This window comes from Manis javanica, chromosome 2 (genome assembly GCF_040802235.1).
Source record: "Manis javanica isolate MJ-LG chromosome 2, MJ_LKY, whole genome shotgun sequence".
NCBI lineage: Eukaryota > Metazoa > Chordata > Mammalia > Pholidota > Manidae > Manis > Manis javanica.
The window spans coordinates 188227533-188250855 of NC_133157.1; the positions used below are offsets into that span (position 1 = coordinate 188227533).

The 23323-nt window shown below is 44.0% G+C and overlaps 1 protein-coding gene across 9 annotated transcripts in view; it reads right to left on the reverse strand.

Annotated features, from left to right (window-relative positions):
- The window catches only part of DPYS (dihydropyrimidinase), a 461295-nt gene that overhangs the window by 343106 nt on the left and 94866 nt on the right, over positions 1–23323 (reverse strand). The window contains exons 9-10 of one of the 9 annotated variants that reach the window (XM_073229947.1): positions 20613–20743; positions 18845–19269 (exon numbers count right to left, since the gene is read on the reverse strand). The exons of 4 other annotated variants lie outside the window; for them this stretch is intronic. In XM_073229947.1, the coding sequence (XP_073086048.1) occupies positions 20627–20743 (117 nt within the window). In that variant the 3' untranslated portion in view covers positions 18845–19269; positions 20613–20626. Of the gene's footprint in view, positions 1–13363; positions 13466–18844; positions 19925–20612; positions 20744–23323 lie in introns of those variants that run through there. 4 more of the 9 variants (XM_073229946.1, XM_073229950.1, XM_073229949.1 and 1 more) reach the window with 4 other exon arrangements.

Genomic DNA, 23323 nt, shown 5'->3' on the forward strand with positions numbered 1-23323 from the left:
TCCACTCAATAACACTGGCAAAGACCATTGACAGTAATTATTTCACTTAACTTATACTATGGAAAAGAGAGAAACTTGTTAAAAAAATTAATGTGGGTTAAGTGTGGTTATATACCTATATGTAAAAGCCTGTTGTATCAGGCTGATATAACCTCCATGTAGTGGAGAGGACAGATTTAAGTTAATGGGTGACTGAGACTACCAAACGTTCAGGGTCTGAAGTCCCTTTTGGTTTTAATCCTTAATGGTTGCAGTGACATTTTTTAAAAGTGGGAGAGGAAAAGGAGATGAATAATAGGGTACACAGGATAATAGCCTTTTGTCATCTAAATTCTGGGTGTCCATGAACCTGAGTTTTATAGTCAGGTTGCAGAAGAAATCAGAGTTTGATCTGTCATTTGAGGTGTCCTTTGATGAATGTTCACAAATGCAAATGGAAAGCAGAAAGGCCATGATGGAAATGAAAGCATAAGTAGCCACAGTAATTACAATGGAGGCAGAATGTGTTTGCACTGCTTTACCGGATGCTGAGAAATACATGGTGTGGTGCCCTGGTCCCCAGCCTCATCCAGCCAAGACAAAGAACAATGTGCCCACTGTCCCCAGCCTGGGGCTCAGGAAGTAGATAGGCTTAGAGGGTGGAGGGGAGGGCCAGCAGGGCTGCCACAGAGATACAGGTGTCCCTCAGCTCACTTCCCACAGCAGTGGTTCCTCAGGCTAGCTGACCATCAGAGTCTCTTCCAGAGGTTAACAAATGAAATAACATTACAGATTCCCAAACCTAAACCCAGATATACTGACTAGACAGCGGGGGAGGATCCTGGGAGTCCATGTGTTAAGGGACTTCACTGGTGATTCAGACGGCTAGATGTATTTGGTACCCACTGCTTTAGAAAATTTTAGCAAGTCTTGGACAGGAGGGATTACTGATCACATAAAAACACATCAACATGGTGCCTATGTAATTAGTTGTGTAGACATACACATGGGATTCCCATTCTGCCTGTTGCTGAAGGGATCATTAATCCATCAAGTTTCTTCAAATATGCAAAATGCTAATTGTTAAAAAATGCTCTGTTCTCAATTTCTGCAGTCCAACTCTCTCACTTGTGTGATTGAACACCCAAACACAAAACTGATTACAGCATCATGGATTAGACCATTTTCACCCATCACTAACTACTTATCAAATAATTTGGTAAACAGCATTATTTTTTAATTAAACTATTTCAATTTAGGCAATGGTGTATGAAGTTTTTTTAAACACTGAAAGTAACCTTGACTCTGAGAATCATATGGTATAGTAGATAGAGATTTTTAGAATGGGGAAGGCTGGACTCAAAACCCTACTTCTGCTAATAGTGACATCAAATTTAGACAACTTAGCTCTTATCTCTGTGAGCCTCAGTTTTCTTATTTATATACTGGGGCTAAAAACAGCAATCTGAAAGGCATCTTCCTGAGAATGAAATGAGATGACACATATGAAGTCTCCCCAAATTGGATAAAGAAATGGTAGCTCTTTCTTTTTTCTCCTTTTCCATTATTCCCTGCCCAATCCACTTTCTTCAACTTTTGACAGTAGAGTCTGATACAAAAAGAATAAAAGCAAAAAGGATTTCAGCTAAGCTTGGTACACAGCGGGGTGTGGCAGACTTCTCCTTGTAGGGACACACAGTCAGTATTTTAGGCTTTGTAGCCAGGGGGTTTCTGCTGCAGCTGCTCTGCCTCTGTAGAGAGGATACAAGTATATGAAGGAGCATGACTGTGCTTCAGTAAAACTTATTTGCCAAAACAAGCAGCAAACTGGATTTGCTGTGCTTAACAAGGCAAGAAGACTTCTTAGGAATCCATGAGTTGTTGCAGGACATGATGCAATGGAAACTCAAAGTCAGCAAAAAATGGGTTCAAAATCCCTTTTCACACACCAACTAGCTTGGTGACTTTGCGGAATTCACTTCACCCTCCTGAGCTTAATTTTCTCGTCTACACGATGAAGGCGGTGGGCTACAGAGTCTCTGAGGAAGTGGCTGTCTCTTCAAGTCCTGACTCTCTGGGAGCCCGTAGTCTCCGGGAGAGGGCCACCTACATGCTGACATCCACGTTTCAGCATTTGGGTGTTTTGTTCTTTCATGGTTGATTAGTGAATCATAAAGAACAACAGAAGCTCTTGGATTTTAAGTATGATTTATTTGATGAAAAAAAGGAAAAAAGATAACATTTGGTCAAAATAATGTTATTTTCTCCACAGACACAAAGAAGCTACCAGATTTGTTATTAAATTCCAAATGTCATGTGTAATTTCGTACAGCTCGAAGTCAGGCTTCGATGTCAGTGGCTGAAGACCTGAAAATGGGAAGTCTCGCTTTTCAAAGCAAGCAGTGCACTCACTCTAAATGCGATGTTAATGAGGGAGTGAAATAAATCAGTCAGCATGGTTTTTCCGGAAGGAAGCCATTGTGAAAGTATGTTTGTACTGACACAATACTGGTGCTACATCTTGCAAGTGGAAATGCTAACACATTCAATAAAATAAATAATACCCTGCTTAAAAACATGATGCAATGAAAGAAAAAGAATATTGAATTAGAAATTAGAAGAACTGACTTCTAATTCTAGCTCTGCTATGACCTAGCTTAGCCAAAGCCCTTCCCTCTCTTGGCTCAATTCAGTCCTTCAGAGAAAACATCATAATAGCCAGTATTTATTGAGCACTTACTAGGTACCGGGCACTTTTTATGGTGTCTTATTTCCGTTAGTGCTCACCAAAATCTTCTGAAGGAAGTTCTCATGCTATTGCTATTGAATAGATGGGGACACTGAGGCACAGAGAGGCTAAGAAACTTGTCCACAGTGTGTTCTGAAGCAATATTTGGACATAGTTACTCTCTATCACGCTGCCTCCTAAAGCATGGTTTTTATGTGTCATTTCCCAGCTTGGAGATCTGGATCCACACGTCCTGGCGAGCTGACCTTCTGGCTCTCCTCCGGCTTGACCCCGCCTATTTCCCCACCTCATGCCTCACTCTCCCTTGGTCTGAACCCTCCCTTTAGTGACAAGCTCTTCCCACCTACCCCCCCTGCAGAGCCACCTGCAGGTCCCTTCACACTTGGGCCCTCCTGGATCTCCCCGGTTCTCCCCCAGTCACTGCCCGCCTCCTGCAAGGCCCTCCCCAAGTTCCTGCCTCCTCAGGAAGCAAGCCCAGGGGGAAGGACGCGGGTGGGAGTTATGTGACTGACTGGGGGCTTGTCCTGGCTCTGTCATCAACTCCACATGGGAACTGCCAAATGTCATTGACCCTCTCTGGGCCTCAATCTCTTGGATCAATTAAGTGTTGGACTCCATCTGAAATTTTCAAACTGAAGTTTAAACAGCAGATTCTTCCTCTGATTCACTCTTTCAATCACAGATTCCCAGCTGAGTGAAGACACATTTGCCCTGCTTGAAATAGAGGCAAGTGGCCTACAGCCAGCCTTCTGTCCTCTTGTGCTTCTTGGCCGTTGCTACAACACTCGAGGGATCTGCAAAATGGAGCAGGAGGACACCGGACTAACTGTGGTCATCCATGCTCACCCTCTGCAATTTTTTATCATATTGACGGAGGCCATGCTCTCTCATGTACTTAAATGTTCTTTCAGTCAATTCAGAATTTTTGCTTAAATAAGTCCATTCTAAGAGGAAACCTTATAACATAATTGTAAATGGAAAAATAGTATCACCTTCCATAAACAGAAAGTAATGTGTGTGTATACATCATATACACATTATTATATGCAAATATTATATGTACATTATACACATAGTATGTACATTGTATATATACATACATAAAATGACAACTTGCACACACAATGAAAACAAAACATTTTTACAGCATTAACTTCTAGTGAGATCTTTCCCTACCAAAGCCAGCATCCTACTCTCTGTGTTAAACGTCTTGTAGGACCCATGCATAGAGGTTATCTCTCTGAGAGGTGCAGGACTGGGGTATCTATACACCAACTCCTGCCAGTTGCTGGCTGTGGGCTGTTGTAGCTCCTGGGTGTTATTCATTCCCTGGATAGCTGGCTTTCCTTGGTTATGAAAAAGCCCCCAGGCGAAGCACAGCAGAGCCGGGCAGCTGGAAATCACTGGAGCACACTGAATGATGCAGCCCCGGGGTGGAACTCGGCCCCCACAGCATCTGCTAAGGCTCCATTTCCTACTAGTGAGCTGGGGAGGGGCTGCATTCCATGGCGGCTGAGGTCTCATTCAAGTCCCACTGGAGTCATGGTGTAGTTCTCACCTACAAAGCATTGAGAATCCTTTGCTCTCGCTCCTGATTCCTTTTCTCCAATAAAATGCTTAGCCCTGGATTAGGGATATTTATACACCTAGAAAATAATTTTGCTGAAAAATCAGCATAATTCTCCCTGTTATCTACTGAAAAAATTGTCACTAGAGAGTGCAAAAAAAGACACAGGATCATTAATTCAGCTTAAATAAGTGATTGATTTCTTTTTGAATGTCTGCACCATTCAACCATGAAATCCTAGACAATTTCCAGAAAACTGTGGCCCGAAACACCCCGATCCCACTCAGAACACTATTTATAAGAACACCCTGGGTGAAGTAGTCTTTACTGCTTTTTTTTTTTCCTTTTCAAATGGTCTCAGCTTGTGTAGATGGTATTTATACAATTCAGAGAAAGGCCCCTCAACAGGATGAGTCAGCAGTGAGCCCTCTGACGCAGCTTCTCTGATCTAGTTAAAAATAGGAAGTAGGATGTTTTGCATAAGTCATCACCATTGTGCAGTATCAGAGAACTGATCACTTTTTTTGGTTTCCACATCCTGTTACTTTATCTAAAAATAGTTGAAAACTCTGTCCCTGAATTTTTGGACAAGATGTGACCTAGGTTCTCTGGTTTTTCTTGTCTCCCGGCTCCTTTGCTAGCTTCCCTTAACCCTCCACCATTTCTAATCCTAATTGTCAGCCTTGGGCTCAGGGCATCTGCCCTTCTTGCCCAGCTCCCAGGGGCTGCAAACTCCAGGGCCTGCGGGGGATGAGTTGTGAAGCCACCAGGTGGTGGGACAAATCAGCCTGGGCGCAAGGGCCCATCTGAGAGGAGGGCAGCTCTTCCTGAGTTTCTCACACATCAGCTGACTTTTCGCAGAGCAGCCAGAGGCCAGAGTTTTACGGAAACTCACCGAATCTTTCAATGTTAAGAATGAAGCTAAATATAATTAAAAAATATAAAGTAGAGGTCAAACCATGAGTTTGTGGTTTGTGGCTTCTTCTCAGTATATTCTCCCTTGGGAAACGTGTGTCACCAGCTACAAAGTGGGGTTCTACAAAATTTATATCCACGCATCTAAACCCTCCTACTTTTTCAGTGCTTGATTTCTAATTTGGATTATGATGGGAGTCCTGGACTCTGATATTGGCTCCGCCCTTTGCTAGACATGGAGCTCTAGTTGAGTAGCTTTCCTTCTCTGGACCTCGGTTCCCTTGTCTGTAAAATGTCACTTGGAGTCAATGAGTTTGAGGGCTCTGCTAAGCTCTGGTAGCCCGGGAATCTGATAGATCCTCATCTTCATCCCCTCTTACTTGCCCTCCTTGATCTCAAAGACCAATTCCCCACCATAGTCAGTGACCTAGATATTTTCTAGAATTCTTTCTCCAAAGACAAAATTAAAAAAAATTAAAAAAAAGCTCTTTGTTTAGAGATTTTCCTTGGAAGATAATTTACAATGGTCATTATACTCCCCATTACCTATCACATGTGACCCCCAAGTTGCCTGCTGTCCTTGCAGGTTAATGAGTCAACTCAGGCAGCCACAACGTTTAGTGCACTAGCTGGGTGTGAGGGAAGGTTCCAGCGGTCTGTGGCACAGCTAGGAGCAGCTCCCAAGCAGCCTTTCATCAGGGTATCAGTCAGGCATTTCTACTCCAGGGGGAGCTATAAATATTTAGGTAGTATCTCAAATGTATTATGCATTATGGATAATAATGTTACCAATATCAGGGGACAAGGAAATCTGCACTTTTTTCTTCCAAAAGTACAAAAAATATTATCACCCAAAAAAACTGGGCAAATTGCCATTTATCCTTGGGGAAGTTGAACACTGGAGGCGGGACAAAATTCAAGAGATTCAAACCACACCTTTATCTAGTTTTCTGGTTGGGGAATAGGTATTAGCTGCCTAGGGCTGCTATAACAAATTACCACAAACTCGGGGGTTTGAAACAACAGAAATGTATATTCTCACAGGTCTGGAGGTTAGAAGCTGAATAAAGTCTCCAGGGAAGACTCCTTCCTGTCTCCTCTACCTGCTGGCAGGTGCTAGAAATCCTTTGCATTCCTTGGCCTATGGCAGCATAACTCCCAATTTCTGCTTCTGTCTGCACCTGGCCACCTTCCTTCTGTGTATAATGGTCTCTCTTATCATTAAGAACAGCAGTTGATGGATTAAGGCCCACCCTAATCCAGTATGTCCTCATCTTCATTTGGTTACATCTTTGAAGACCCTACTTCTAATAAAGTCAAATTCAGGGATACTGGGAATTAGGACATACTTGAATATATTTTTATGGGGGACATAATTCAACCCAGCACAGTGAGCAAGCAGCAAAGACTTTCCCCTACAAGAATTACTACATGTGCAGTATGCACAACCAGCCCTTTAGAAAAATCTCTCTTACAAGTTGCAGTTCACATGAACTTTATATATCCACTTTAGCTCTAAGTGCAGGCATAGAAAGAGCAGGGGAAATCAAAATTGGATTTTTGATGCATACTCAGAGGGAAGTTGTTCTAAGGAACTTGGAATTATACCTTAGCCACAATAAATGGTCTGCTATGTAGAGGCCCATTGAGCATTGAAGGAAGGGTAAGGATGGAAGACTTCTGCAATACATTGAGCTGAGCCATGAGAAGTCTTTTAAGTGAGAGATACCAAATGTGGGAATCAATATGGTGCTTTATGGGAAGGTAGGGAATGGCAGGCAAGGACCCCAAGTGAAGAACAAGACTAGCTGCTGGGCCAACGACAAGCCTATCCACACTGGCTGCTACAAGTGACCACTGTTGTGGCAGACAGTTCTGCCAACAGATGTAAAAATCCACCTTGAAAATATCCTGAACTGGCAGTAGTGGGCCCCATCTGAGTGCTTCTTAAGTCTTAGAAGTTTACAGCTGAGAAAGTAGCTGTGGGCAAGTCACTCAGAGTCTCTGAGTGGAGCAAAATGGATTATAAGAATGGGCCAGATAGATCCTTCTTCATTATAGTGCTGAAAACCATGTTGGAAACCTTAAAAATACAAATGGTCTGGTGTAATAAGAATGACAGAGTAAAATAAAATTAAATGTCACTGTGACTCTTGCTCCTACATTTCTTGAGACATTGTTCAGTCTCCTTCAGTATTGAGGGTGAGACTGCTGATTATGACAGTGACCAATGCTGGGGTTGAGTTCCCAGATATAGGTGGAAGTTTGAGAACCTGACATTATTTGGGGAGCCAGATGCTTCTCCTGGATACTCTTTCCAGGGCTCATGTACATTATGTGTGGGAAAAAGTTTTGAAAGAGTCACTGAAAAGGGCTGACAAGGAAACTTGGTTTGCAAGGAAGTTATTGAGAAGTTTTCTATTTCTAGTTGAAAAAAACCCATGTCCTAAATGCATTTAAGTGCATCTTAAAAGTTAACTTCTAATGTAAGACATTCTGTATCGGGAAAGGATATAAATGCAGCTGGGAACTGAATAAGGTACAACAATGCCTGGTATCTAGAGACAGGTTGGGTTTGGCATAATGAAGGAGCAAGATGCCATGGAAACAAGCCACTAAGTGGACTGTGACTATTTTGAGCACATCTACCATATAAAGAGAAGGGAAGGAGACCAGAGATGAGCTGGATGGCCAGGAGTTCTCAGGAGGCACAGTGTGGATGGTCTTGGGATTAGCTATCTGGCACTAAGAAGAAAGCCAAAGGCTGTCAAAAGTCACCAAAGTGGGGAATAAAATTCAAAGCTTACTGGGTATTTTGAATTTGGCCTTGTTCATGTGTTGGTTCATTCCAGTGAACACTGACTGAATGCCTTCTGCATGCTTGGCAATGTGCAAGGCAGAAAGGCCACAGAGAGGAATGAGACACTGCACCAGGTCTCAAGGAGCCCGCTGTCCCTAATTGCCCTCTGGAGGAGCATGACCTAAACACAGGTGTCTCACTGCTGGGAATCAAGACTCCCTTTGCCCTGCAGCCCTGGCTCTGTCCCAGGGAGCCTTCTAGGTTTCCTTATTGCCCAGTGGCATTCTTTTCACCCTGCCTAGCGTTCTACCTCCTTCAGAACTGGTCTTGGCCTCCAATCCCATCCCTGTGGCTGGTCTTTACACCTGTTAGCTCACATGTCTGTATGCTTTTGATCTCCCCTGATGGCCTCCTGCTGGGCTTTCCCAGAACTTGCCTGCAGCACCCACTGAGTGCAGCGTCCTGGCCCTCCCAGCCAGCCAGCTTCTCCCTGGTTCTTGAGCAGTCCTGAAGGCATGCCTATTCCTGGCTCTGGCTTTTTGTATGGGACCCTCAGTATGGACGGTGCTGTGACTCACAGAATCATAAGCTCACATCACAAGCTGTCACCACCCACTCAACTCCTCTGCCTGGGGTGAACAAACCCCCAGCTTCCGCCAGCGGGACCCGGCCACACCTCCTCCTTCCCTGCTGCCATCGCTGAACTCCCTGAGTGCCCCACTGCTCTCCCTTCCTTGGCACTCTTCCTTCTGTTATTACTGGCACCTCAAAAGTGCCCTTCCATTATTACTGTCATCTCACCAATTTATTTTTAAATCCCCATGACCTTTATAATCTCTCTTGGTCTGAAACATTTTCAGTAGAAACCACCTTCCCAGAGTAACTGGCTTTTTGCTCATGACATTGAATTGTAATGATATTCCACTCATTGTTTATTGTCCAAAACCTTCACTTCATTTGGTGCTTTTGACAGTGCAGGAAAGCAGGCAGGGCAGGTATTATCATTTCCATTTCATGGATCAAGAAATTGAGGTTCAGAGAGGTTTTGTGACTTTCCCCAGGTCACGCACTGAGAAGCAATGAAAGCTGTTGTCTCCCTCCAAGCTGTGGGCTCCTGGCCCACGTCGCGTGTCCTTTGGTGTAAGAGGCACTGACTTGGGGCTGAGTCCTGGCCCACACCAGGCCCCACTCTTTATTCTAAGGGTGCTTTTTAATTCTCAGTGTTAAACCACTGTCTGCCAAAGGATTTCAATAAAGAGAAATGCCAGCTCACTCCTACATTTAACCCTTTCCCATTAGATTCCATGGTAATTCTAGGATCTTGCAACTCAGGTTCAGGAAGCTCCATCTTCCATTTTTTGACTACCAACAAGAAAAAAAGAGAAAGCCACACCTAACAAAGAAACACAACAAGAAAATCCTTTTTTTCAGGAGCTCTTGAAATCCCAGCACTGCCTGCATAGTATCCATACACTCCAAGAAGCCTAGTAATTTTTGGACTCCTGGTAACCTTTTTATGATGAGCTCCCCCAGGGCTGCGTCTCCATCCTCCCAACGTGCTGTAGGCTCTCCCCGGCTCAGCAGACCCAGGCAGGGCCACGGACTGTCAGTCCGCGGGGCGGGGCGGGGCGCGCTCCTTCAGAAGGGGGTGGGGGGGTGGGGAGCAAGCCGTTTCATTCTATTTCATTCTAGAATTCCCAAGACAAGAAAATTATTTACAGTGCGACTGGCCGGAAGGTGTAAGGCCAGCCCGAGTACTGTAAACCATTAGAGAAGAGAGCCTCGACCTTGGGGGAGGTGGGGGAGTGGGGAGCAAAGCCCCACGACGACTGTCCGCAGCGCCCGCGAGAGCTGCAGAGATGCGGATGCGGAGGAGGAGACGCCCACCCGACTGGGACGCGGACAGCGCAGTCGGATTCCCGCTGAGAGGGACAGGCGCCGTCACGGGGTGTGCGGGAGGCTGCGCTGCCTTCCTCTCTTCCCTCAGTCCCTTTAGGGGGCCCGCAGTGACTAAGGCAAATGGCCCTGGCTGGGAAATTCGCGGTCGCCCTCCTTTACCTGCTGCTCGCCCCCTTCCAGCTCCGTGCTGGTTGCTTGTGGGCACCGTCTCCTCTGGACCTCACAGAAAATTCTGACAAGCGCGCTCGTGCCGCATTTACGGAATAAGAACCCGAGGTTCCCTGACAAGTTAAGTCTCTTGTCCACGATGCCCCAGCTGCTGAACTCTGGCTTTTTGACTTCAAAACCTGTGCCCCGAGCCCACTCTGAAAATGAGCCCTTATAGGACATCTGATAGGCAGCAATTTCACAGACATGATCTTTGTGTGCCTCACAACAACCCTGTGATCTAGGCTGGGTCAATCTTATCACTTCCCCGTGGATATTGAAGCTCAGAGAGGTTGAGTGGCTTGCCTCAGGCCACACAGCTAGAGAGAGGCAGAGGAGGGCAGAGAGCTTAGGCCTGTGGATACTGATGTTAGGAGCCTGCGGCTGCCAAATCTTACTCCGTGGTGGTCACGTCTTGTGACTATGAGCAAAGTCACTTTTTGGAGGTCCCCACAGGTTTCAGCCTGGGGAGTGGGTGGAGAGCACAGGTCCATGACCCCAGAGGCAGTAAGGATAGAGCAAGCAGGGTACAATGCCTGGCCCAGATGGGCAATCCAGAGGTTCTTGTTGAACTAACAAAGGAATCTGACCAGGAAGAATGCTTTTATAGCAACTTCACCATCACAAATCGTCTCCACACCCAGCCCAGGACCTAAGGGAGTTTGCACAGTGCCTACTGCTACATCTAGCTCTCTGACGACTCATTTCCCATCTCTCTCTCTCATATCACCTGGAAGGACTTGGTTTTTCAGCCCTGGAAGACCACTGAGGGGGTTGCAGCTAAGCCCCTTAATGTGTGTGATGTCATTAGGAGGCTCACTATTCTTTCCCCCTCCATCTGTCCTTCAGACGTTCCATTCACCTAAACTCCTGAACCCCTCACTTGTCTTACTTTTAAAATGGTTGTGTGCTTTTTTTTTATTGTGATTAAATACATACAACAGAACACTTATCTTTGCAAACATTTTTCAAGTGTGCAATTCGGTGCCTTTCCATACATTCATGGTATTGTGTAACAATCACCACTCTCTAATTTCAGAACATTTTTATCAGCCCCCAAAGAAAGCCCATACATACCCTTGAAGCAGTCACTGCCCATTTCTCCCTTCCTTTAGCCCCTGGCAACCACCAAACTGTTTTCTGCCTCTGTGGACTTGCATATTCTGGGTATTTCATATAAATGGAATCATACAATATTTTCTGGCTTCTTTTACTTATCTTTACAAGGTTCATCTGTGTTGTAGTATGTGTCAGTATTTAAATTATTTTTATAGCTGAATAATATTCCATTGTATGGATATACCACATTTTGTTTATGCATTCAACAGCTGACGGATGTTCAAGTTTCCACCTTTTGGCTATTATGCATAATGCTGCTATAAACATTAGTGTACAAATTTTTGTTTGAACACCTCTTGTCAATTATTTGGAGTATACACCTAGGAGGGGAAGTGTTAGGTCATATGATAATTGTTGTTTAATCTATTGAGGAATTGCCATCTGCCTTCCACAGCTGTACCTATTTTTGGCGTGGCCTCAATGCTAGGCATTGGAAACGCAAAGATGAGTAAGCTGTGGTCGTTGTCTGGAGGAATTCATAGCCCAGTTGGAAGAATGGCACATGGTTGGGGGAAAAACAGGAGTGTGTAACTGGACTTGGTTTACTCAAACTCAACCCTTTCAAAGACTGCCAAGGTGAGGACTCTGGGGAGGACAGTGAACTGGGTGGGCTATTAGAACTCCAAACTCTTCTAGAATGTTCATGGCTGATGGTTGTCAAAATTGTACATGTCATGCCTTATGAGAGCTCAGAGAACAGACTGTGCGAGTCAGGAATTGCTTTGAGCTTGGACTAGACACAAAAACAGGAAAAAGGTAACAGCTACCACTGATTTATTGCCACCCCCCCACACACACAACACCTTTCCATCCCAAAGGCACAGTAAGACATAAAAGGACCCACAATCTGAGAGAGAGAAGGGTTGATTCAACCCTTACATGGCCCCAAATCTGTTAATTACACCAGTTTTGTTTCATTATGGTTAACTGTCAATATGTGTTTATTTAACGAGCTTAGCTTTTTTAATTCTTACTATGTGCCAGGGACCGTTAGATGCTTGGGAACGGTGATGAATTTACCCATCAAGTTACAGGTTATGATGAGGAATAAAAAGAAAGCAAAAGATCTGGCTCTTGGTGATGAGGAAATCCTATTGAGAAGACACCCCCAGCATGTGCAAAATAATCGCCGTGACAAATAACAGTGCTCTTTCTGGGGGTGAGGCCAACCATAACTACAATGTGGCATAAGAGTTGAGGGAACTAGAGGAAGCTTAAGGAGAGAGGACAGAGGCAGTGAGATGGGCAAAGAAGGTTGAGAAGGGGTTGCTGGAGATACAAGGGGGATCTTTGACTGACATCCTCCCTCTCTGCTCCCAAAGCCCCCTGCCACTGCCCCAGTCCCTACCATACTGTACTGGAAACACTACTTTCCTGGTCTGTCTAGTCTCCAGGACTCTGAGCTGGCCCTTCGTTGTTATATTCTGGCATCTAGTTCAGCTGTCTGGCACACCAAACAAAAGACACCAGAACTCTGCAGCAAAAGGACTGAACACATCCTCTCCTATTTTGTAGCTCAGACCACAGAGAGGGGCTTTGGACCATGAGCCCAGAGGCTGGGGGCCCAGTCCACCCTTCCTGCCACTGTAGAGTGTGACCTTGATTTCTTCTCCATTCTCTGCTCATTTTCCCTAATTGAATATAAGACCTGCTAGAGTTCCTTCCTGGTGAGGTTTAACAAAGGGAATCATAGCAAGTATCTTAAAGTCCCCTGCTTGTTAAATTAATTAAGAAATCAATCAGCACAGTGTCAATGAAGTCAAATGAAATGCGAGTTTCAACGAGAGATTTTATGTGACTAACAGGGAATGTGAGGAGACAGTCATTGTGCATAGTGACTGGTGAACTTAAGGGGAGGGAGAAGTCTTAGTCTAGTTGTTGTACGTAGGTCCCAAAATGCAAAGTTTTGAGGAATGAATACAGACTCCTCAAAATGGGTGGGAAGGAAAGACAGACTGCAGCTTGAATCGAAAATAGGGTTGAGGAATTCCTTTAGGATGGGAAAAACCTAAGGAAAAGAGAAGGCACTAAAAACAGTAATTGCTAGGCTAACACTTACTGAACGTTTATTATGTGCTAGACACTGATCAAAATACAATCAGTTTAAGCTTCTTGACAATTCAGGGAGGGAGACAAAATACGATCAGTATTTTAGAGTTGATGATGTCAGGAGCAGGGGCTCGGTGGCTTGCCCAGAGTCACAGGTGGGATTGTGAGTTGCTGGAAGAAACTGCACCAGATGAGTGGGGAGAAAGGGAGCACAGAGGAGAGAAGAAAATGGGTGTGGATGGTGAGAAGAGTCAATTTATGTAATCAGATTCAGAGTTTCAATTATTATCCTAGACTGGACTGTCATTTTGTCATCTCTAGCCTGGAGTTGATTTTCTAATGCCAGAAGAAGGCTCCTATTACTTGGTATCTAAGCAGACTCATCAGAGCTATGGCATCTGCTCAAAATTTAACCCAAGGGAGGAGGGAGATTAAAGTTACTTTTTGACTGCACCCTTCCAAGCCCAGCTCATCCATAAAGAGGTGATTTCCTATTTCCTGAACCCAGCACATTACCTGAAAAAAAGTGTGTTAGATGCTACTGCTCAGAAACTGGGCTTTCTTGTCCAGAAGAATTAGCCTTTATGTCTTGTTATTTCAGTAAGTTAAGAGGTTGCTACAGTTGAGCTGTTTAATCTTCCTTCCTTTCTGGTCTGCAGTTTCCATTCTGCTGCCCTCCAAGCCAATCCACCCTTTGTACTAGAGCTCCAGCGATCCTTACCAAATGCAAATCTGATCAGGTGATCAGGCCATGCTTCTGCTGAAGATCCTTCAAAGGCTTCCCATTGCTCTTAGGATGAAGAAACACTGCCCTGGCTCCTGCCTGCCTCTCCAGTGCTTCTCTCTCTCTTTGCCATCCATCAGATTCTTCAGCCTTCATTCCCTTACTCATAATACCAGGTCCTGGCCTCCCCATCTCCAGCCTCATAGAATGTTCTCTGCCCTGCTCTTCCTGGCTATCTCCTACTTATTCTTTAGGTCTCAGCTCATACATCACCTTCTCTGGGAAGCTCTTCCTGACCATTCTCCAAATCATCAGCTCTCTCTCAGGTTCTTGTTTCATTGTATACCTCTTCTTTGCAGCCCTTGGAATCATTATAAATTTAGGCCGGTTTGTGATTATTTGATCAACATCTGCTTTTCCCAGAATGGCAGGGACCATATCTGCTTTTGTTTATAATTTTATATCTGGTGCCAATATCTGGCACATAATAAACAATAAATATTCGCTGTCCAAGAGCAGAGCTAGCAGTGAATAGTGGAGCCAGGAGTGGAACTGAGGGCAGGATAGCCATGGGGCCACATTGCTTCCTCTCTCTTATGTGGGGCTGAAAGGTCTTTTTATCTCTGTGACTCTTTCATTTCCTGTCTGAATGAAGTTTAAGTCTGAACCACGTTTGAATGCTTCCAACAAACAAATGTTTTTTCCTCTCTCTTCCCATTCTAGTATGGGTTCTGACACATGAACTCCAAGCATTCAAGTTTGGTTTTTGTGAAAATAAAATTTCAAAACATTTATGACTTTGAAAGAACTGATTGCAGAAATGGTTTAATTCCATTTATTGTTAACATCTCATTCCCTAATAATTAACTCAAATAATATATTTTATGAGACTGACAGATTTATGTTTAGTTGGCTTGTGAGAAAATTTGATACACAGTGAGTTTCATTTCTCATGTAGCTTCATAAATTACTGGGGCAATAAGATGGGCTTCCCCACACCTCACTTTTAAGTTGGAGAGGAAACAGAAGGAAATGGGAAGATCATAGTCAATCACTATGGAACCTCTTCCACAGAGAGATCTGCTTTGTGCTTTAGTTCTCATTTTGTAACTGTACTACTGAGCAACAATGGCCATAAACCATGACTCAGAGGAGATGGAAATTTCCTAAGGTGGCATTAGATGGCCTTGTTCCGCCTCAACATAGAATAAACAAAAAAGCATTCAAGCTCAAAGAAATAACAGTAGCTAATGTGGATTGAGGGCTTACTCTTTGCTCCAGCACCATGTTCAGCGTTTATGCCGTATCTCATTGAATTCTCCCACAAACCCTAGAGGCAACTAATCTTTGCAAAGGAGGTAGGAATTGTTCCCACCTTACTAGTGAAGAGACTGAGGTCCAGGGGATCAAGGATGTTGATCAATTGGTTCAAATCTAGCCTTTGCGGCTTTAGAGCCTGTGACAGGCCGATGATCTTTCCCCTACAGGATGCTGCCTCCTGGACAGTGGGCAGGCAGAGGGAGGAGAAACAACTGGGAAAGACATCCCAGCTGTAGCTGGAGATGTTGAGCTGGGGACCTGCTGGACCTGCAGGTGGCATTTGAGAGCCAGCTCCACCCATCCCACCCATGCCCCTGCTAGACTGCTCCTGTGGTGCCAGGCCTAGGGCCACTGACCTCAGAGCCCTCTCCAGACCCACACTACGCTCCTGCCCTATGCCTGCTCTCATTCTGCCCTTCTAGTTTTGGCGTCCATGTGCCCCTAGCTGCCAAAGGAGCTGGCACTACTAAGCCTGGTGAGCTTCCCCACAGGAAGAGAAGAGTCAAGACTTTGGCAGTCTCCAGGGATCACATTGTTATTGTTTTGTCATAGGCTATTAGCATTATAATCCTAACTGGCATGTGCTGACCATACAGTATGGGCTTCATAACCTCCACAGCAACCTATTATTCTTATTTTATAAATGGAGAAACTGAGCATAGTAAGTTTAATTAAACTGCACAATGACAAGGAGCTCAACCTTATTTGGACTCAGGAAAATGCAAATCACAACTCCAGTAAGATACCTTTTCCACAAATCAGAGTAGTGAAATTAAGAAATTGGACAATATCCGATGTTGGTGAGAATGTGGAGTAACAGAAAGACCTACCCTCTGCTACTGAAGGCAGGACTGCACTTGGGAGGACAGTCTGCCAGGACCTAAGAAAGGGGAGGCCATGTACACCTTAGGAGCCTCCACACTGAAGGCATGTCCCCTAGAGAACCTCCCATAGTGTACAGAGGGAAATCCATATAAAAATGCTTATAGCAGCCTGTGTTTTGATAGCAAAATGATGGAAACAACCTAAATGCCTATCAACTAGAAAATGAGTAAATTCATGGTGATGTGGTTACACAATGAAATACTATGCAGCAATAAAATGGATAACAAGAGCTAGACCTGTCAAAGCAAGTAACTCTTGAACACCTTGATTGTGAAAAAGCAGGGATCAAACAATACATACTAAAAACTAGCAAGAAAACTAGTACATACTATGTAATGTTTTTATAAGGCTTAACCACCTACTGTTAGTGCTTAGAAATATGTACCTGTAGAGGAAAGGTATCAATGATGGGCAGGGGAAAAAACAACAGATTCAGGACCCTGGGTACCTTGGGGGAGTGTGGGTAAATAGAAGTTTTCAACCAGAATTCCTGCCTGGCCTTGATAGTGATATGCATATAATCACCTGTTTGCACATCAGGGTGATGTTTACCATGGCAGGGTGGTGGTGGTGGTGGTGGTGTGTCTGTCAGGGGATTGCAGGTCCTGGGTAAGGGGTGGGGAGCAGCAACCACTTTCCCCTTCCCTCCTTTCCTGATATGTATTTGGTCAGGTGCCTGCCAGTCACTAAGGACCAGCCCACGGAGTTCCTGTCAGTAAGTTGGGGCCAGCGTGAAGCAGAGCGTGGCATGACTGGAGAGGGAGCGCATGGTAGAGAGCCAAGGGAGGTGGGGCACAGTGCAGGGAGAGAGAGAGTGGGGCAGCTGGGGCTCAGAGAGAGTGCCATGCAGAAGCGAGACTGAGCCATGACAAACAAACCTTTAACCTCCAACCTACCCTTTCCATTGTCTTCCTTCACCAGATTCATAGAAAATTTGCCCCGGGCAGGGAAACCCCTTCCTCCCAGAACCACAGGGAGGAAGGGGAAATGGAAAGGGAGAGGAACACAGGACCCTGCAGCTTTATTGGTGAAGTTGTATTTCTTAAATGGGGTGATAGGTAACAGGTGTGATTATGTTCACTTTTTTGCTTTTTGTGTGTTTTAATACACTCATATTTTAATGTTAAAAATTACTCAAGGCCTCACAGCTAATAAATGGAAGTTCAGAGCTCACAATTTTTTGGCTTTCCAGTACCTCATATTGCTCAGTAGGGAGTAGGTGGTGGCACATAAATGTGAGGAAGGAATGCTACTAATTCCACCTATTTGTATAGACCTTAACAATGCACTTATGAGATGGGATCTTACTTTACCAGAAGTGATCCGGAAAAACATTCTTTTAAATATTAATAGCTTGTATCATGTTTTCCTATTGACTTATACTATTTACAACTGTTTCTAGAAAAATATTCTCAACAAAGCCTAATAAAAGCAACAAGGGATCCCCACCTTCATTTTGAATGACCTTGTTAATGCCAAACCCTAGAGCCATTTCATTCCCCCAAACAGCTCTATCCATAGATAATGTAGTCTTCATTTAAAGCACACTTACACTAAAATACTCCACAAAATTTGTATCTATTTTGTGAAGAGTTCTCACTAAGTTCATCGACATCACTTTAGGGACTTAACAGGAGCTCTTTTACATCCTCCTTTATTTAAAAATTAATAAATATCCATCGGACGACCATCAATTGCCAGGCACTCTGCAAGATGCCAGGAGCACAGTAGCGAACCAAAGAGGCCCTGCCCTGAGCTTTCAGTTTCCTGGAGAAGACAGACCAGAAAGCCAGTGGTTATAATGCAATGAGACTGGGTGCTGCAGTGGTGGACGTGGTCAGCCCTGCAATGGGGGAGCAGGACAGAAGCCTGTCAAGCCCATCTGGGAAAGCCTCTGAGAAGGGGTGACATTTAAGCTGAATTCTAAAGGATGAGTGGGAATTGGCTTCTATATAAGAAAGCAATTTAATTATTCCTTTTCAGAGAATTCAGTCTTCTTAATGTGGAGTTTCTATTGTCAACCAAAGAGGAGGAGAAAATATTTTAGTGTATCTCTTACTTGAGAAAAAAGACCTGTAAATCTCTGTAGCTGTTGTTTACCACCCTTTTTTCTGCGTGTTCAAAACAAATCCCAGTTGAATAAACTGGCTTCCTACCACTCTTTTTCAAAGGTTTGAATACACCCCTGATCTTAGTGAGCTAGTCAGGGGCAGATGTATCTGCAATGAGAGTATAATTGCCCTGATTTTACTCCATGTTTTTAAAATCCCTCTTGACCTAGTTGCCCAGGCGAAGAAATAAAAGCCCAGCTTCCCTGCACACACAGAGGAGTTACAGTTCAGACCAGGAAGGCCACGGGGGGGAGGGGATCTCTGTGCATCTTTCAGCAGTGCTGATGCCACTGAGTTCCCTCAAATCCTGCTCTCATCGGTGTGATGGGATAATTTGCTTGGAGTTATTCTGAGGTTGAGTGTCTAGTTTGAGTACTTGGGGGTTGCTGAGGGACCTGATTTCCAGGAGTTGCTGAAGCAGATGTCACCCAGGAAATTATGCTTTTGAATCAAACCCAACCTCCCAGAGTCCCAATCCTACTAGTTAGAAGAAGATACACATAACTCAGATAACAGAACATAAACTAAAGATGTAAATGTTTATTAGTTCAATGAAGATCCAAATGTGTATCAATTATAATAGAACGTAAAACCACAGAGTTTGCTATTTTTAAGCAAATGGAGCCATTAAAAAACCTGAAACAAGAAAGTAATTTTAAAAAATTCAAGGTAGGAAATCTAGCACAAGCAAGGTGACATTTTAAAGTGTCATCAATGAATTTTCACACAGACTTTACATCACAATAATATTCATTTATATCTTCAATCTTACACAGCAACAGTCACAGTGAGGAAGACAGAATTGCTTCTGAAAGGGAATCAAAGAGACCTAGAGCCATTATTTTTTCAAAAGGATCTTGGGGAGTTGAAATAAGGCCTGCTTCCCCATGGGCTGACAACATTTAACTGTGATGGGAAGAGCAGCATCCTTCTCTCTGATTTTACCTTTGAAGAGAATAAAAGGAACTCAGTGTAATATTCTCCCTCACAAAGAGATGCAGAACTCAAGCCTAACCCCCAAGAAATGCTATAATCAAAGTAAACACCCATCCCGCTCCTACAAATGCTGTTAATAGCATATTAGAGCAAGCCACAGACATTTTTTCTCTTGCTAATCTTCCTCTGAATTTTTAACACAATCTTCCTAGATTGGAAGAATAATTCCAATAGTCAAGAAATGACAAAAAAGCTGACACTTTCGGCTATACAACATTGTTGAACTCTCACAATATTATTTATTGGGAGTACAGGGCCTCATTCAAGTCAGAGAGTTTATGTAGGGAAGTACAGGTTATTGTAATGTGGAAATGTACCAAAGATAACTAGGTATGTATAAAACTAGTCCAAACAGTGTCACAAATTAACACAAAATCTATCCCCATCCATCATGATTCTTGTGTTGATTTTTTGCAGATTGCTGTGTTGAAACATCTGAAAACATATCATAAATTCAAAAAAATTTAGAGTTGAGTGAAACTGCAATAGCAAAACACATAGATTACATGAAGACAGTGGACGTGATGTTGGAGAATCACAGCAAAGCTTCTCCCAAATAGAAGTTTGTGCTTGAATCACAGCAAAGCTTCTCCCAAATAGGCATCTGGCAAAGCAGAATCAGAAAACAACTGTAGAATAAGAAAACTGACAAGGATGAGGATAACAGGAGCTTCCAAAGAGAAACATCTCAATGTCAAAAGTCTTAGAGAAAACTGATGCAGAACTCAAATATTTTTTTCCAAAATGACTCTATCTATAATATTATTCTAAAAATTAAGTGTAAAATAAAGTACCTCAAACACTATCAATTTTCCTGAAAAATTATATCCCCAAAAGTAACATTTGGTTCATTTTTCATTCAAAGTTCTAGAACATGGTTGCTTCAACAATGTGAAGATGTTTAACCAGATAAAGTCCTAATCAAATACTTTATATATTCTGACCATGAAATTCTACTCTCTGTTTTAAGTAGTGCCAGATTTCCTCAATAACAGGTCCCTCTCTATGTTACCAGCCTGCATGCCTCTTGCTCCTGTTTGATTCTTCAAGGCTACACCGCATGTTTCCTGACATCTCCGAGAATAAATCTTGAGTTAGCCCAAGGCCTTGTTCAGTCTGGAGGCTGATCTAAGTGTTCTGTGTCAAGAGGCCTTTTATCAATCTTCCCTTGGCTAAACTGTCCTTACATCACTTTAAAGGCTTTGACCTTGACCTTGGACTTTTTAAATTGAAGAGATAGATGCTAATTTTATGTGCCATCTTGCAGGAAGGCTTTGCCCACTGTCCCTTACCAAAGGCACCCGGCTCAGGGGCGGGCCTGTTTCCCGGGCCCGGCCATGGCGTCTCCTTTCGTCCCTCCAGGCTTCACTGTGATGACTTCTCCCGTATAGGGCTCACGCTTCACAGGGGTGGGTGTGCAAGTCTGAAACAGAGCATTTCATTTTCCTCTTGTCGCTTACTGAATTCAAGATTTCAAAGCTAACTGCAGCTCCCTTAATGAATTGTGAGAGGAAAAATGAAACTTGTATATTTTTTACATGCTTCCCACCTCTTGTCTTTTCCCAGAAATTCCTGGCAACCTCAGGTACCTGTGTTTCCCCAGTCTCTGCTGGTGTTAATCTGCGTCAGACGAAGGGCCAAGGGACACTTCTAAGGGTGATTCTTTCCACTGCAACTTGCAGTGGGGCCTCTGCCATATTCGCACACCTTGCTGAGTTCTATTAGGAGCCTTCAGTCCTCTCAACATTCTCCCTTTTCTTCTCATTTCAATCCTAGATGCCTGTTGTCCTAGAGCACTTCGTTGTACCTCTTCTAAAACTCTCAGCATATTTCTTCAGATCCCAGTAACTTCTGTGTATTTTTCTCTTTTTCCCAACTGCCTGTGTGTAACAGGCCTGAATCTCACATCTCTAACTACATCTCTTGTGTGGCCCCCTGGGCAGCAGAATCTGTGACTGGATTCAGCTGCAGTCAAGGCAGCACTTGAACAGAGTTTAGAAATCTGGACTTTATAAACAAAAGAATTAACCCAAAGTAACTAAATCATAACTGTTTGTAAACACAGACACAAATTCACTGGCAGGTCGAGAGGCAATAAAGCACAGTGATCAAGGGCAGAGGCTCAGGAACCAATTTGGCTGGGCAGGTTACTTAGCACAGTGCTTCAGTTTCCTTGGTTGTAAACTGGGACTAATAACAGCACCTACTTTACAGGGTGGTAGTGAGGATTAAACGTTAAGAAGATTAAATATGAGCAAAACCTTTAGAATAAGGCCTACCATACAAAAAGCCCCTAACAAATAAATAAATATGTGTATGTAAACACACATGCACACACACACACACAAATAATAACATTTGTCTTATTTGGACCAGCAAAATTAATATATTTAGTGATCAACAGTGTGGGCTTTAGAGTAAAACAGATCTAAGTTTGGGTTCTAGCTTTGCCATTCACTAGCTGCCGCAAACTGGCAGGCTTATAAACCTCTCTGAGCCTCATCATCGATGAAATGGAGAGATTAAAAGCCATCTCTCCCAGATACATGAGATTTCCCAGATATAAACCATTTCCTTCATTCAATAGGTATTTATTGAGCACAACCAGCCCCAGATATTCTGCCAGGCACAGAGGATAAAGCAAAGAACAAGACAGAGGCCGTCCCCACAGCTGCGGCATCTGAAGCGTAGTGTCAGGTGTGCCCCGAGCACTCAGTGGAAGGCAGGACCCCTGCCGTTCGCTCCCCAGTCTGAGCCACTGTCCACTTTCTGCGTCTGGGTAGGCGCTCTGCTGGATTTCCAGGTGGGCTCCTTCACGCCTGCACCGCCACCTCAGAAACAAACCAGCCTCTCTGGGCAGGCTCTTCTCTCCCACACTTCACAGTCTCCTTTGATAGACAAGTTGACAGGAACCAACGACAATTTAAGTTCTGGTCTCAAGCCTCCCAGTACTTTTAACCTTGAACTATTTTCTTATCCTTAGAAATGGATTACATAAACTCTTTAATGCCAGACTCACATCGTGTTCATCTTTGTACTGTCTGTTGCCCCTGGCATTGTGCTCTACATATATTTTAGAACCTCAGTAAATGTTCACTGTGACTAAATGGAAAGGTGACGGCACTCCTTCTGCAGAATGGTAAGCCATCACTGTGTTATTTAGAGGTTCAGGGGCACATTTGTTTTTTAAGTAGACCTAAGCTACAACTCTTAGGAGAAGTAATCTTGTGACTTCTGTGGGTGACCACGACAAAGGTCCGTCTGAAGTGTGAAGGGCTGAGCAAGGCCCTGGGCATGTGGTGGGACCATTGCAGAATGACTACGGGTTATCCTTGCTGTTGGGTCCAAAACAGACTGGGCTCCTTTCCGCGGCATGCCAGATGAATAGGGTGATGACATGGACTCTGTCCTGAGTCTCCCAGCTCAACATGTACCTACATTTTAGAGGCCAGTTCTGCAGCATGACACACACAGAAAGAGCAGGATGGAGGATCTGAGGGGTCTTTTTCCTACTTCATGTCTCAGCTTTTTCAGGCTCCTCTGCCGGGTCCTCTTCCCCTCCACTTCTGAAGGTCAGCAACCCCAGGGATCCTTTCTTCTCGGCCTCCACAGTCTCCCTAGTGGCCTCAGACTTACGGTTGTCAATGTCTGTGCAATGATACCCAAATTTTATGTCCAGCCCTGATTTTCCCAATCTCTAGACTCCCCTATCCAAGTGGCGAACTGAGCACATCACAGGGAGGTGTGAGCAACTCAAACAGAATGAGAACATCAGCACCACAAACTGTAGCTGAATCAGAAGGCAAATTTCAGCCCTGAGATCAGGGACTGCTGACCTTTTATACCTGTATCTCCAGTGCCTAGAATAGTGCTTGGTGCTCAAGAGATGTTTGTTAAACAAAGGAAGGTCTCAGAACTTTCTACGTGGCATTGGTCAATAGAATCACCTGAGAGCAGCACCATCTACAATTCTTTGTCAGCTTTCTCAAGGTGCACCTCAAGA